This window comes from Chenopodium album, chromosome 12 (genome assembly GCF_948465745.1).
Source record: "Chenopodium album chromosome 12, dcCheAlbu1.1, whole genome shotgun sequence".
NCBI classification, from domain to species: Eukaryota; Viridiplantae; Streptophyta; class Magnoliopsida; order Caryophyllales; family Amaranthaceae; genus Chenopodium; species Chenopodium album.
In genome coordinates this window covers 10,722,719-10,737,846 of record NC_137845.1, presented here as the reverse complement: position 1 = coordinate 10,737,846, position 15,128 = coordinate 10,722,719, and the positions used below count along the sequence as shown (strand labels likewise).

The 15,128-nt window shown below is 35.4% G+C and overlaps 2 protein-coding genes across 2 annotated transcripts; one reads left to right on the top strand and one right to left on the bottom strand.

Moving 5' to 3' along the window:
- Positions 1–542: 542 nt before the first annotated feature.
- Positions 543–3,866, top strand: LOC145570314 (galacturonosyltransferase 8-like). Its single transcript, XM_081629352.1, has 3 exons — positions 543–909; positions 1,371–2,618; positions 3,263–3,866. Exons 1-3 carry the CDS (start codon positions 775–777, stop codon positions 3,536–3,538), a joined length of 1,659 nt encoding a protein of 552 aa, XP_081485478.1. The 5' UTR covers positions 543–774; the 3' UTR covers positions 3,539–3,866.
- A 1,134-nt stretch (positions 3,867–5,000) lies between these two features.
- LOC145571954 (nuclear transport factor 2-like) lies at positions 5,001–9,412 on the bottom strand. Its single transcript, XM_081630969.1, has 10 exons — positions 9,115–9,412; positions 8,922–8,997; positions 8,668–8,805; positions 7,774–8,047; positions 7,425–7,675; positions 6,858–7,017; positions 6,636–6,757; positions 6,491–6,550; positions 5,902–5,968; positions 5,001–5,606 (listed from the first exon to the last, which is right to left on the bottom strand). The coding sequence occupies exons 2-10, from the start codon at positions 8,982–8,984 to the stop codon at positions 5,332–5,334; spliced, it is 1,410 nt and encodes a 469-aa protein (XP_081487095.1). The 5' UTR covers positions 8,985–8,997; positions 9,115–9,412; the 3' UTR covers positions 5,001–5,331.
- Between the last annotated feature and the right edge of the window lie 5,716 nt (positions 9,413–15,128).

The following is a 15,128-nucleotide window of genomic DNA, read 5'->3' as shown; positions in this document are numbered from 1 at the left end:
CCACATTATAATTTTTTTTTACCAAAGACAACCTAATGCTAGTTTTTGGCGTTGACGCTATTTTTCCGATGTTGACCACGAGTGTGTGAGGCACGTGACTTGATATATTGCTAATTATACCCCTTTCCCCTCCAATTAATTCCTATTAAAACCCTTCAAAGTGACAAATTACTTTGAGAGAGGAGGGGATTTAGTACGAGTGAATTGGAGGGAAAGGGGTGTAATTAGCAATATATGAGGTCACATACCTCATACACTCGTTGTCAACATCGGAAAAATAGAGTCAACGCCAAAAACTAGCATTAGGTTGTCTTTGATAAAAAAAATTTATAATGTGGTCTGAATTTGTAAAAAAGTATTTAAAAGATTGTTTTAACTAAAGTGAACACTTTAAAAGGTTATTTCTAACAAATTTTCCCTTAAATGCCATCTAACAACCTATCAATCAAATCCAACCCCTTAAAAAAAAAAAAACTTCACTTCACTTCACTTCACTCTACCCTCACTCACTTAGCTGTAGGCAAAGAAAGCCACCCTTTTCTTCCTTTCTTTGTTCCCCCGCGCTCATTCTCTTCCCACCACACCACCGACGAAAAACTATCAATCCCTTTTTCTTTCCATTTTTCATTTTCTCTCTCCTCCGCAAAAACCCTTCCTTTCTCTCTCCTCTGCTTCTCATCTAAATGTAAACACCTTTTTCCTGTAAAACATTCACTTTCTCTCTCTTCAATCTGGGTTCAACAACAAGGTGGAAATTACGAAGAAGCTTCAACAATGGCGAAGCATGGAGTGTCGGTGATTACCTATAAACTCCTCGCTTCGTCGATTGCCGTTGCTCTTACTCTTTTCTTTTCTCTCTCTTCCTTCGTCTTCACTCATAATTCCGATTTCTCCGATGTTGCCACTTCTGTAAGTTTGATTTAGATCTGTTTTCTGCATTTTTTATAATTAAGTTTGATCAAATTTTGTAGATCGATCATTGTTTGTTGCTAATTTTAGTGTTAAATCGATCTGAATTGTACTGTTGTTGATTTTAATGCTGCATTTGCTTCATTTATTTTCGTGTTAATTTGCACTGGTTTGTTGATTTGCTTTTTTAATTGTTATTATAATTTAATGTTCTAGGTTGATATTTAATGAGTAATTATAATTATAATTACAATTACAATTACAGCGCTTGTCGTTTTTTATCGCACATTTTGCTGAATTGTTTTGCTGTGAATTTAATTCGAAAGGTTTGGCATGGATATTGTGGAGTGCGATTGATTTGTTTTGATGTGAAGTTGATTGCTGCAGGCTATAATTTCTTTGTTAATTTGGGAAAATAAGTATGTTTTTGTTGATAGATTGATTATCTGGTGTGAAATTAGGGTTATAATGCTCAGTGGATTAGTGGTGGATCGACTCGGAGATTGGTGCTGGCACTTAAATCTGATCCGTTAAAGCCTCGTGTTGATCAAATTAAAAAGCAAGCTGATGATCACCGGAATCTCGTCTTGGCATATGCATCATATGCCAGGAAGCTTAAACTTGAGAACTCTAAGATGTTGAGGATCTTTGCTGATCTTTCACGAAACTACACGGATCTTTTAAGTAAGCCTGTTTATCGTGCTCTATTTGAGTCCGATGCTCTCTCTATCGATGAGTATCAGTTGCGCCAATTTGAGAAGGAGGTTAAGGAGCGGATCAAGGTCACTAGGCAATTGATTGCTGAAGCCAAAGAGTCTTTTGATCATCAACTTAAGATTCAGAAGCTAAAGGACACAATTTTCGGGTTGAATGAGCAGTTAACCAAGGCAAAGAAGCAAGGAGCATTTTCAAGCTTGATTGCTGCAAAGTCTATACCTAAAAGCTTGCACTGCTTGTCCATGAGGTTGATGGAAGAGCGAATTGCACAGCCAGAGAAGTATTCTGATGAGGGCAAAGCTCCTATGCCTGCATTGGAGGATCCTAACTTATATCATTATGCAATATTTTCGGATAATGTTATTGCAGCTTCCGTGGTGGTAAATTCGGCGGTGAAGAATGCAAAAGACCCCACTAAACATGTGTTCCATGTTGTGACAGACAGAATGAATCTAGGGGCAATGCAGGTTATGATGAAAATGAAGGATTATAGTGGAGCTCACATTGAGGTGAAGGCATACGAGGATTACACTTTCTTAAACTCATCATATGTGCCAGTTCTTAAGCAACTTGAGTCTGCAAATTTGCAGAAATTTTACTTTGAGAACAAAATTGAGAATGCCACAAAGGATACTACCAATATGAAGTTTAGGAACCCCAAGTACTTGTCCATGTTGAACCATTTAAGGTTTTATCTGCCTGAGATGTATCCTAAATTACATAGAATTCTGTTTTTGGATGATGATATTGTTGTGCAGAAAGATTTGACTGGGTTATGGGAGATAGATATGGATGGGAAAGTAAATGGAGCTGTTGAAACGTGCTTCGGTTCATTTCACAGATATGCTCAATACATGAACTTCTCACATCCCCTGATCAAGGAGAAGTTTAATCCGAAAGCATGTGCATGGGCATATGGTATGAATTTCTTTGATCTGGATGCTTGGAGAAAGGAAGGTTCAACTGAGCAATACCACTACTGGCAAAACATGGTAAGATTCCTTTGTTGATTGCGGACATTATGTTATGAATGCCTTTATCTAAACTTGAGTTGTATATGTCTTTCAGCTTAAGTTCTCTTGGTTGATGGTAACACATGTATAAATAGTTGCAATTATGGTGAAGCACTCTAGGAGGTGATTCCAACCCCAGTTACAATAACTAAATAGTTTAGTAATGTGTTAGGAATACAAGTCTACACTCTACCATTCCTGTCATACAGGCATACAGCTGTCTCATGATTTTGAGTGCGCGAGTGTATGTGTATGCGGTTGTGTGTTCATAATTTGATACTTGGGTGTAGAAGAAAATATTTTGGCAATTTGAAGTCAGATGAATAGTATGTCTGAATATGTTACTAGTCCTTCGGGTATCTTAAATTAGTTAGATAGCATTTTCAGTCTTCGTCTTAGGTTAGATTCTGCCAAAGTTGAGTGAGTGGCTTGAGGAACCATGTTCTGTATCCTCTTGACAGTGCTCTAAAACTGTGGGCTTTTTTTAATGAGGATCCATTCATTAGCTGATAAGGGTGTTTTCGAAAAGTGCAGTCTTTCTGTTTGTTTGCTTGCTTGCTGAAATTTGGTTAAAGAGTATTATTGTGCAATTTATTGACAACAATAATTTCATATTGATGCAGAATGAAAATCGAACATTGTGGAAACTTGGGACCCTGCCCCCAGGCCTGATCACATTCTATTCGACAACCAAGCCACTTGACAAATCATGGCATGTTCTTGGACTTGGTTATAATCCAGCCATTAGCTGGGATGAGATCCGCAATGCTGCAGTTGTGCACTTCAATGGAAATATGAAGCCGTGGCTTGATATTGCCATGGGCCAATTCAAACCACTTTGGACAAAGTATGTTGACACTGAGAATGAGTATGTCCAGGGTTGCAATTTCTCTCTTTAGTTGCTTTTCATTGGAAAAATTCACTGAATATTTGCTAGATAACAGCAGTCAAGTTCATAAGGTTCACTTCATCACTTTCCACTCACTAAAATCTAGTTACTTTCCATCTGCAATGTAGGAAATTTTTGGTCAATTGTAGATTTCTTTCATGCCATATGATTTAGCATTCAAGCTCGGGTTTTTATTAGTTGTGATTTCCAATCGAGGCAACTTTGATAATTTGTTCATGTAAAATTTGACAGGACTATAGTTCAGAATTCATGTTACACAACTAAATGTATATTTTGCTCATAAATATATTGTTGCTCTTATAAATTACTGGCTCTAATTCATGTTGTTATTTTTGGCAAAATAGAGTTTGATGCGTTACACATTTTGCCTTTCGTAGAAATTATTTTCCTTAAGAGTCTAATGGCTCAGAGCAGATGATCTGATTCTTTGGTGGATTACATGCTCCAGTGTTCACTTTGTAAAACTGTGTCATCAATCACACAAATACTAATGTTCTATTATTCGTACTGCGTATTAAAGAAACAGGTATAAAAATTACTTGCTACTCGTAAATTTGAGTACAGGTCCATTTATTGCGGAGTATTTGTTTTTATTTTTGTACTTTGTATCATAACCTAGATTTGATTTAGGCCTTTCGGGATATAAGACATTAAGACTAATTATTTGTCTATGGTCGATAGAGCCACACTTCCTAAGTCCACTCCTGCGTAGCTTTATTACTCAAAACAGACATCTAAAGTGCAATGCTTCCATCGATTTATGATCCCATTGATAAAGACTTCACATTTTGTTTGGAGAGGAAACATGGGTGTGAGTTCACCTAGAACCCTCAACTTGTGTATGATAGAGAAATTTGCAAGTTCTGCATATTCCAAAGCCGAAGGTACAAGGTATAGAAACTCAAGGGTGTGTAGTACCAAACAGGGCAAACACAGTATTAAGATTCAAGTTTTAAACTCATGTTGCCTTAATTTTATTTCTAATTTATAACTCATGCTAACTTGTGAACCATACTCAGAGCCTCAAATTCATATTGTACAATCCTTGACTTTAAAGATGATTGCGATAACATTCTACAGCAACGGCAGCCAAATCTGTAGCAGTTGGTGAATATCTGTAGGACTGACTTAACGTAACCATGGCTAACTAGTGACTAATCATCAGCCATTGCACCTATTAGTTAAACCAAATGGCATGACGCCATTGTTCATCTAGTGGTATTTTAATGAAATACATACTGCACTTTAATCACAAGCACTCCCTGCCTTCATAAAATATGGTACTTTGATGAAATACATACTACGCTTTTTTTCATGACTTCCTACCACTCAACGCCAAACAAGAATCGATAGTAAAATGCTAAATGCTCCTCAAAAGAGTAAAGTATAAGAGCCACCATTTTTAAACAAGTCATAACTGAAAGAGGAAAAAACATGTAAACAAAAGAAGATGCAAAAAAATCAATTCAAAGTCAATTCATTTTAAATACCAGTAATATCCTACTATACCACAATTTCAACCAAGATAGTAGCAAGACTCTTAAATACTTGCTAGATAAACCAACTGAAATTAGATCTTACATCACCCCTACAATGCACATTAAAAGGGTACTCTACTCAAAAACATTCTTATACTATCTAGTGTATCTCCAGAAGGCAGAGCGGCCAAAATTTAGAATCGGAGGAATAAATTAGTAAAATATTCCTGTCAAAAGAAGTGACAAAAAAATCAAGCAGAAACTGCTCCCCTGAATAAACTATCCAATCTAATAGATAACTCACTTAAACTCCAGGTGTAAATTGTGCTCTCGAACTTTTGACACCCGAACCTCCACCGCGACTCATCCGCCCAGCTCCATTGCCACTTTGATCATTCCTTTGAAACCCTTCACTACGGTTATGGTATCCTCGGCCACCTCCCCTGTTTCCAAAATCATTCCTGTTACCCTCCCCCCGGCCATATCCTCTTCCTCCCCCATAACCTCCATGCCCTCTACCTCCCTCACCTTTGAATCCACCACCACCTCTTCCTGAGGGGAACCGTCCTCGGATGGGTCCTGCAGATAAAATCACTTGAGCAAATTAGCAAGCCTTCAGAACAACAGATATAATGCAGAACATTTTGAGCTGGGATCAGCATGATCCACTAATGAAGGTGCACCATCCATCACTCCATAGATCCCCTCCACCATTTTTCAACCCTCCTTTTCCCTAATATTTCTTCATTTCATCTGTTTTTTTTTTTTTTTTTCTTTCAGGGTGGGAGAGAGAGTTGCAGGGAATGATACACAGTGGATCGAGCCAACAGACATATATGACCAAATAAAAATATTACAATGAAACCAAACTTACCTCGGGAACCAGTGGACTTCTTTTCCTCTACCAAAACTTCACGTCCAGCAATTGTAATGGGTGAAGCCTGCAACAGTAAAATAACAAAGCAGATAAAACTCAAGGGGAATAAAAATAAAAAAAATAATCAAGCTAACAAGGGAAGCTCAACGCTATAATTCAGACTAGCAGAATTTCTGCTCATTCCATTATTCACTATTATCAGAAATTAATATCAATATTATCAGAAATTTCAGAATATTATGCTCTTCTGACAACCATTCAGCTCCAAAATTTCTTCAGCACAAAGCAATGACATTTTAATAATAATTATTTAAAAAGTAACCTCGTACTAACTAAAATTTAAAACAATTTTTGAATATCTATTTTCGAAATCAGAGCAAAACATTATAACAGAAAGCTAAAGATGTTTTGCTGTCAAAGTTCCAATACAGAAAACAAAAGTGTGCAGTTCTGCGGACTAAAAATTAATCTTAAAGAAAAATCACAAAATAAAAACTTAATTCAGACAACTTCAACCCATGCTAGGAGTTATAGAATACATTAAGAAAAGGCATAACAGCAACTTCAAGATGGTGAAAAGGCATACCTCAATGGCACTTCGTGCAGCACCAGCCACTTCAAATTCCACAAACCCAAAACTGAAAGTCTAATCCACATAAGCTCATAGTTTAGTAATTAATAAAGGGCAAAAAATACATTCAACTAAACCAAAACCAAGAACTTCAACCTACATTATTTTTTCGAATTTGGATGCCACCACTCTTAATTGGGCCAAAAGCTTTGAACACTTCCTCAACCACGAGATACGGTACATTAAAAGGCAGATTCCTCATGTAGATTGAGTGAACCTCACCTGCCAAAAAGTAGTGTGAAGGAAGTAGGAGTAAATGAACAGTTACCGACTGTCTTCAGAGAAAAGTTCATAACATCGGAATAATGGATAAGTAAGCTACCTTCTGGCTCGTGATTATTGCCATCATCAACCACATCACCACTGGAAGGTAAGTTTGCTGCCACAGGAGCTGCTTTCACAGGTATTTGTTGCTCTTGAGCCTTAGGCGCAGATTTTGGAAGGTTCGGAGTTGGTGCAGTAACAGGAGTGTCTTTCATAACCTTTAACACCACAAAACCAAGTTATCAAGAAATAAATGAAATACTGAGCAGGGGCGCCGGGGGGGTAGCCAAAATGTTCTGTACTAAATATACTTCACAAGCAAATAGCTAAAGTAGTCATAATAATCACAAAAACAATAGCATACACTAATTCCAATAGGATGATACATTATGATTTATTAAGAGCAAAATTTGGGCTTGAAACTCGAATATAAAGTATTACAAGCTATATTAATGCAGCCTTCTTAACTTGTTGCAAAATTGACAAATAAGTATCTATTAACTTTATACTGGTTTCTTCTGTTACCCTCCACATCCAGACAAAACAATTTTTCAGCACATGTAGGAGTAAGAATGTAAACTGTATCACGGTGTAATATTTAGAGAGATTATCAGTTACTACTTACAATAGAAGCATACGACTTCTTAGGGGCCTGTGATTCATTTGGAAGTTCATCAGGAACTTTGACATTTGATTCAACCTCAACTTTAACTTTGGATTCAAGTGCAACCTGTGGGTCAGTTGGAACTTCATCAACCACCTCGGCCACAGGTTCTTCTTCCTCTTCCTCAACTTGAAGTACACCATTCTCATGAGGATTAAACACTTCACCATTGGACTCTTCAATAATGTGATTCTCTTGGACTGGTGGCGCCTCTTTAACAAAAAATAAAGTCAAGGCAAGAAATTTCAGAACAGAAAGCATAACTCCTATATAAAGCTGATGGCAAATAGAAACAGAAACAATTCATTACCATGAATCGGAGCAGTTGGTGCTATACTACCATTTTGCCTCCCATTTTGATGAGGAACATCTTCAACAAATCTTAAAATGTCATTCAAAACAAAAAACCCTTTATCCTGAGGTGCCAGAAAAAAGGTCTGAATGAAATCCCGCTTTGATTCATCAGCATAAATCAAAGTTCCAGTGACGAGAACAATCACTCCCCCATTATAGGATTCTTGCGCATCAACAAACTTGATATCTGCCTTTAAACTTCCGTATGACATTATCTTCGCATTGATAGCCTAAATAGTTGCAAACAATAGATATCTCATATGAGCAAATATCAAACAATAACCACTTTCTAAATAATTACTAGAACTATTTATTGAAAAGAAGATTTGACAATTGCATATTAAAATCAGTAAAATACAAGACTTCAATGATACTTATGATGATCACAACACCCAGTCGCAGAATACCCGTATGGACCATATCCAATCAAAAGACTATAGAAGACCAAATACAGTAAAACTGTAAAATCAAAATACAGTTAACCCGAAGAAAAACAACGAAATCCAATCCTTCAGTCACAGAAATTATTCATCAGCAGGGCACACGCAACCAACAATTTAATTACAAACAAAGAAAAATAAAGCTAACAATTCTACTACCCACAAATTTGCATTAATAATTCAACAATATAAACAAACATCATTTATCCCACATAGATCCAGACTACAATTACATGGAAACTAATTACAACATACTGTAATACGGAGTATATAAATAAACCTAAAAATAGCTTTTCAAGTACACATTATTAAAATCTGCTACGTATATTATTATAACAAGAAACATTAAATGACCCACAAAAACAAAATCAAAAACAATAAAAAAAATCTGAGAAAAAACAGAATCTTACATCCATGGTAGAAGTAAACCCCATAACACCATCATCTCCAGGACGACCAAGCTTACTGGTATCCTGATAAAATCGGTAAACAAGTGAAGGAGATTGCTGAAGTATTGTATAATACTGCCTTGCGAACGCATTTCCCACCTAAATCACAACCAAAAAAAAAAAAAAATAACTATATTTTCCCAAAAAAAAAAAAAAAAAAAAAAAAAAAATCTGAAAATACAAATAATAAAGAAGAAAATTAATGGAGTTACAACCTCATCAGGTGGAATGTAGGAAGTAGGAGCTTGAGGTTGAGATTGAACTGTAGGTGCTGCCATACTTTCGCAAACCCTAGAATGTAGAAAAATTCAAAAATAAAAAAAAAAAATCGAAAAAAATAAGTAAATAAATTAGGTTAATGAAGATCAGAAAAAAGGCGCGATTTCGAGAGAAGAAGTAAACCTTTACCTGAGGATTGTAAATTAGGGTGGATTGATCCAAGGAAATTGGGGAAGCGAGGAGAGAGAGAGGAATATAAATTAGGGTTTTCGAGGGGGATATTCTCTCTCCTCGCCGGGAAGAAGGTGGTGGTTAGGGTTTAGCGGTGGTGGAGGAAGGAGGAAGTTGCGGCGGCGGAGAGAGAGAGAGAGATATGGGGGAATTAAAAATAGGGTGAAAATAATAATAAATAATGAAAAGAAAAAGAGAGGGGAATAATTGTGTTGGTTTGTTATGAGAATGAGAGGGACTGACGAGTGGGAGAGGAGAGTGAGTGTGAGTGTGGGTACTGCTGATCCACTGTCACGAGGGGTGTGACTGGGTATTGGGTTGTCATTCTCTCTCCTAATTTTGCTATTTTGGGAAATTTTTCAAATAAGGTTATAGCTGTATTATAATTACTACCTCCGACTCGAATTATTCACAACTTTTGCCATTTTGGATTGGTTTACATTACTCACAACTTTTCTTCTTTTTTTCTTTTTTAGTATTTTTTCGGTGGTAATTGACCAATGTACCCTTACTTCTTTTTTTTTTAAAACAACCTTATTAAATTACAAATCTGATTTCATTAGATTAAACCCCAAACTTAATTAATTAATTAAACCCTCATCCCCTTTAATTTTCTCTCTCCTCCTCCAACCCCATTTTCATGGTGGCTTCTTGGTGTTAAGAGTGTAATACCCGAATATTTTATGATTTTATATATAGTTTATTTTTATTTATAAAAAAACTTTCCTAATCCCATATTTTTATTTTAAAGTTCGGAAAGGTTTAAACCCTATATTAAATTAAATATGACTCTTTATTTTTAAGCATATATAAACTATTTTAACCCTATTAATATTTGTGCAGCCGTGACTCTTATTAAAACTTTATCTTTGCAATTGCTTTCACAAACCTCTTTGTTTCACGCACAACACCTCAAATCATGGGGATTAAAGTTCTTTTGATGACTTTTGACTTCTTTATTTCGTTTTATAAGCAAGTGCATTAGCAAAACTTGAAAAGCAGTATGTGTATGCAGACAATATTGTTCATGCAATCATGCGTGACCTTAGTTTCATTATTGATAAATCTTGGAGTATTATTTTTCGGAGGTAATCACACTTAGTCGTTTTGGAGTTGTTTGCCTTCTCGTAATATTATATGCAATCACATCATAATTCTTGGAATTGTATGATGATATATTATTCGTATTGATTATACTTCGTATTGTTGTGTGTAAATTTTATAATTTCTTATTTGTATGATCTATGTGATTAATGTATTGTATTATAAAATTTAATTGTTGTATTGATTGATCGTGTTATTTTTTCTAGGGTTTGTAATGTTGTTAATCTTGGGAGTATTGTTTTCTTGAGGTTTTAAGGTTACTCATGAAATTTATTATATTAGGGTTGAGATTTGATTATATTTGGGTTATTAGTATTATTTTCCCAAAGAGTTGAGATATTTTTGAATCGAATTGTTATGTTATTTGGGAATATGTGCCATTATTGAGATGTAATCTATTAGTTTGTGAATGATTATTTGATCGATATATGAGATCAAAAGGTTGAGAATGATTATTTTGTTCTTGGTTTGAGGCTCGGCGTTATATACCTTAGTCCTTGGCATGTTGGTAAAAGGATGATAATCATGGGTTAAGAATGAGATACAATCTTTATAATTTATTTTTCTATGGTCCCCTACAGTGGGAATTGGCCCGTATGTGGTCTGGTTTAAGGTGTTTTCTGGTTATTGAGAGTATTCGAGTTTTTATACTTGTTGGTTTGTTATTCGAATTACCCATGTCCAAGGCTAGGTATAAAACAAAGAGCGTGACACACTTATTGGTTAGAGGAGTTAATTGAGCAGAGTATCATATTATTTTGAGGTTGGATTTTATCAAGGTTAGTTATGTGAAGTGTCGTATTTAGTTTGATATTTTGGTGAATGTAGTTTCAAACTACATTTTCAGTGAGCTAATTATATTATTAAATATTATATCATTTCATTATATATTTGATATGTGGTGATTACTTAGCTTTTTGCTGACGTGTGTGTGTTATTTTGTTGTGCTACTTGTGTCTGCGGCCATGTCTTTTTCTTATGGTGGCCCTGCGACGATCTATTTTGGAATTTGTCCTTAATGGTGAGCAGTCAAGATTTTCTAAGCATGTTAAGCAGGTGATCGTAGCTAAAGGAGCTCAAGTGTTTCGATTAGTAGGCTATAATGAGTTTGTAAAGTTGTATAAATAGCTCACTTAGATTTATTGGGTTGTATTATTGGGATTTTGTAAGCCTTAAGACTTGACAGGTTGTCAAGTGTGGCGGTAATACCTCTGATTTAGGTGTATGCTTCCGCAATTTTATTTAAAGGTCGTTTATTTTCCTTTAATTCTTGTTTATTATAAATTAGTAAATCGGGGGTGTTACAAAGAGCGGCGGGGGTTGCAGATCGACAACATCGTGGTGGGTTGGTTTCATTGGTTTGGTGGGTTGGTGGGTCGGCGGTGCTGGTTTCGTGGGGTGCTGGGTTTGTGGTTGCAGATTAGCGGCGTTGTAGTGCTGGGTTCGTTGGTTTGGTGGGTTGCTGAGGTTGGTGGTTAGTGGGTTAGCTAAGGTCGATGGTTCGTGGGTTGCTGAGGTTAGATCAGTGGGTTTGGTGGGTTGTTGAGGTTAGATCGGTGGTTCGGTGGTTTGCTGAGGTTAGGTCGGTGGGTTAGCTGAGGTCGGTGGTCGTGGCTGAGATCGGAGGGTTTGGTGGTCGTGGCTGAGATCGGGGGTTGTCGGTGTTGGGTTTACCGGGTTCGGTGGTAGGTGGTGGTGGTGGTGGTGGTGGCCTGGTGGGTGGTTTCTGTACAGCTAGGTGGTGCCGGTGGTGTTGGGTTTCTTTTTTAAAATTTGGTTGAATTTTTTTTTTTTTTTTATTACTTGGATTAATACTTAAGTGTATACCCTATCTTTCGATAAACATGCTTAGGAAATTTTGTCTCGGCCTCCGCAAACCCTCCCAATGTTGCAATTAACTTGAACTGGAGGTAGTAAAATGAATTTCGTATGTGGCTTGCCATGCGGTGTGAGTGTGACGAAATTATTTGATTAGAGTTTATCCAATCAGTGTTTTGGTGTATGTCAGCTTACCGTATTGTGTGACTTGTCCAATAAAAAAAAAGCGCGGTTTAATTTAGTACTTTTTCGTTTTTTAATCATTACACCACTTGTATTTTACGGAAGTTTTACAAATATGACACCATATCTATTTTAGGGAACAAAACATCTGTGTTTAGTCTGTTCACACTGCTTAGTTAATTTACATTAAACCAAAGGAAAAATATTTTTGTATTTTTGTTACTTCTATACTCCTTAGTTAATTTACATTGAACCAATATTTTTTTTAATAGAGAATTAGTACTCCGTACGACTACTCCCTTTATTCCTTTTTAATTTTTATGGAATATTCTTTACGCTTTAAATTTCACGATCTCTATCAACCAAATTGTAAGTTTTTTTTTTTAAAAAAAATACAATATTTAAATTTAAAATTTCAATGTGATAATTTTTTTTGTTCATTTGATATGTTGCGCTCATTTTAAGAAATTTGAATGAGCTAAAAAACTACTCCACTATATGCTACCTCTATGTGCACCTGGTGTATAAATAAATCTCTATTAAAAGCCCACCCTCACACCGCCTAATCTCATCTTCAATAACGTTCATGTATTTTTGACTCTTTGTCAATAATGGTCGTGCTCATTTGGGTGTAGAATAACATCAAATTAGTTGAAGACAAAGGGAAGGAACTCTTTTCTGTTTTTATTTGACACAAAAGGGGAAGGAACTCATTATCTCAAGGAAATATGATGTTGCTCACTTTTTCAAATTTATGTGAAAATAATATGGTGTATTTCACTAATTCACTCCACTTTTCTCTCTTGTTTCTTTGTTCTCGACCATTACTTCTTTGGTTTGTATGTTTTTGTTCAACCCCACCCCCATTATTCTAATACCCAACCATTGAGATTCTAGTGACTAGTGAGTATTATTAAGTTGCATATCAAATCAAATTCAACATCGTTGAGTTTGTTCAAGAGGAAGGAAAACTGGCCAATTTCAGGTCAAAGCTTTTCACTGGGCTTAAGTTAGGCCAAAAAAATGTACCCAAAATCAACTACTTCAGGCCATTTTTCTGGCCTAGACAAAATTAGGATGGCCAAACCCAAAAAAATAAAAATTGGGCCAGCCTTAGCCCAAAATATGGGCCCAAAAATCTGCCCAAACCTCGACAAGTTGATATTTGCACCACTCTTTTTAACTTAAGCTTTTTATTATAATGAATATATGTATTATGTAATGTACTTTGTATCGCTTACAATATCTATTTTCTTAATTAATTTTTCATATAATTTTACTAATTGGTAATTAAAGAGATTAATAGTTAAACTTATGTCCCAAGTCCCAACAAATGTTCTACTGTTTTAATCATAGTAATGCATATACTCGTATCGAAGTAGTAATAAAGTATGTCAATTTGAAATACATACTCCGTAGTAATTATTGTAATTTAAGGTTAGGCCCATGACCTATTGGTTAAGAATATTAAGACTTGAGAGCCTGTGAAATTTAAGGTCACATTTCAATTCTCCCACCTCCATTTGTAATTTGTATTGCTCTTGTGGTTCATCCAGAAAAAAAAAAAGAAAAAAAAAAACAATTATATTTAGTGCCTAGTTATCTTGGTAGTATATTCAAGCATTGACTACTAAAACCAACCCTGTAAAAGATGGTGAATTACTAAATTGGGAAACTTGTTCATGCTATCAATCCATATTATGAACCACAAATGATTAATTGATTATAGGAATGAAAACACACATGACTAAAGGAATGAAAACAAAAAAAAAGAAGCGATTACTTAAAGGGAAAATCTAAGTTACAGGTTGTTTGTTTGTAGGGATAAATGGAGGGATAGGGATTAATAATCTCTTATTTTTTTAATGGGAATTATTCTATTTCATATTAAAGAGATAAAAATAAAAAGAAACAGAGTTTATATACCTTTAATAAAAGAGAAGGAGGAGGAGGGAGGAGAAAGGTTAGTAAGGATAGTTAAGTAATTTTACTAATGAATAATATAATATTAATCCTTAGTCCACCTACTAATCCCTATCCATATCCTTATTGTCAAACGCTGCGAAATATTAATGATTAAATTTATATAGAAAGAAGCAAAAATAAACTTGTTCACGGAAACAAAATCCAACCAAATTAATTGAGATAGATTTGAGAACAATCCATTCTTTCCTCTCATTCTCTTTTTTAGTAAACCAAACATTCTTTCAATTCCACATTAATGCCAAATACCATACATGTTCTTCATCGGCCGCCTATAACATGACCTATAAAAGGAACTAAAAATGATTTTCGGGTGAGTGTAAATAATCAAAAGATCTTTTATTTTCATCGAAGACAATTACTACTTCCTCCGCTCCTCGGCCTAAAAATAAATGTCTCACATAACCTAAGGAAAAAAAAAAAAAAATTTAATTTTAGATAGATGTACTCCACATTTACCAAATTTAATTTATTAATGAGGACGGAACTACCAAATAAAAAACACCATGTGGCAATTAAAAAGACATCATAATGTTCTTCTAAATATAGCAGTTTATATGCTTTTTAGATGTTTCAGTGTTCCTGAAGCTGATGCCTTTTTTCCTTCTTTCTTTTGCGTGCATTGCTTGAACTTGTACACGGCAAAGCTTTATAGGGAAGTTAACTTTGTAGTTTGTACAAATAAATCTATGGACGGTGGCAAAAATGTGCATGCATGTATTTTAATTTAGAAGGATATTGACCAAACTTCAAACTCCCACGGGTTTATTGGTCCGATATTTCGGGCTATAATGCTATATACTTGTAAGCAGGGGTGAGGTAAGAGAATCCCACCTCCAACAAGTACCCTTAAGATAGGACGTTTACCATGTGAGTCAACTCCT

Coding starts and splice junctions, on each gene's coding strand:
- LOC145570314 (XM_081629352.1), top strand. CDS start 775: ATGGCGAAGCATGGAGTGTCGGTGATTACCTATAAACTCCTCGCTTCG. Junction 910..1,370: donor TCTCCGATGTTGCCACTTCT/GTAAGTTTGATT, acceptor GTGTGAAATTAG/GGTTATAATGCTCAGTGGAT. Junction 2,619..3,262: donor ACCACTACTGGCAAAACATG/GTAAGATTCCTT, acceptor ATATTGATGCAG/AATGAAAATCGAACATTGTG.
- LOC145571954 (XM_081630969.1), bottom strand. CDS start 8,984: ATGGCAGCACCTACAGTTCAATCTCAACCTCAAGCTCCTACTTCCTAC. Junction 8,048..8,667: donor GGTTTACTTCTACCATGGAT/GTAAGATTCTGT, acceptor GCAACTATTTAG/GCTATCAATGCGAAGATAAT. Junction 6,551..6,635: donor TCCAAATTCGAAAAAATAAT/GTAGGTTGAAGT, acceptor TATGTGGATTAG/ACTTTCAGTTTTGGGTTTGT.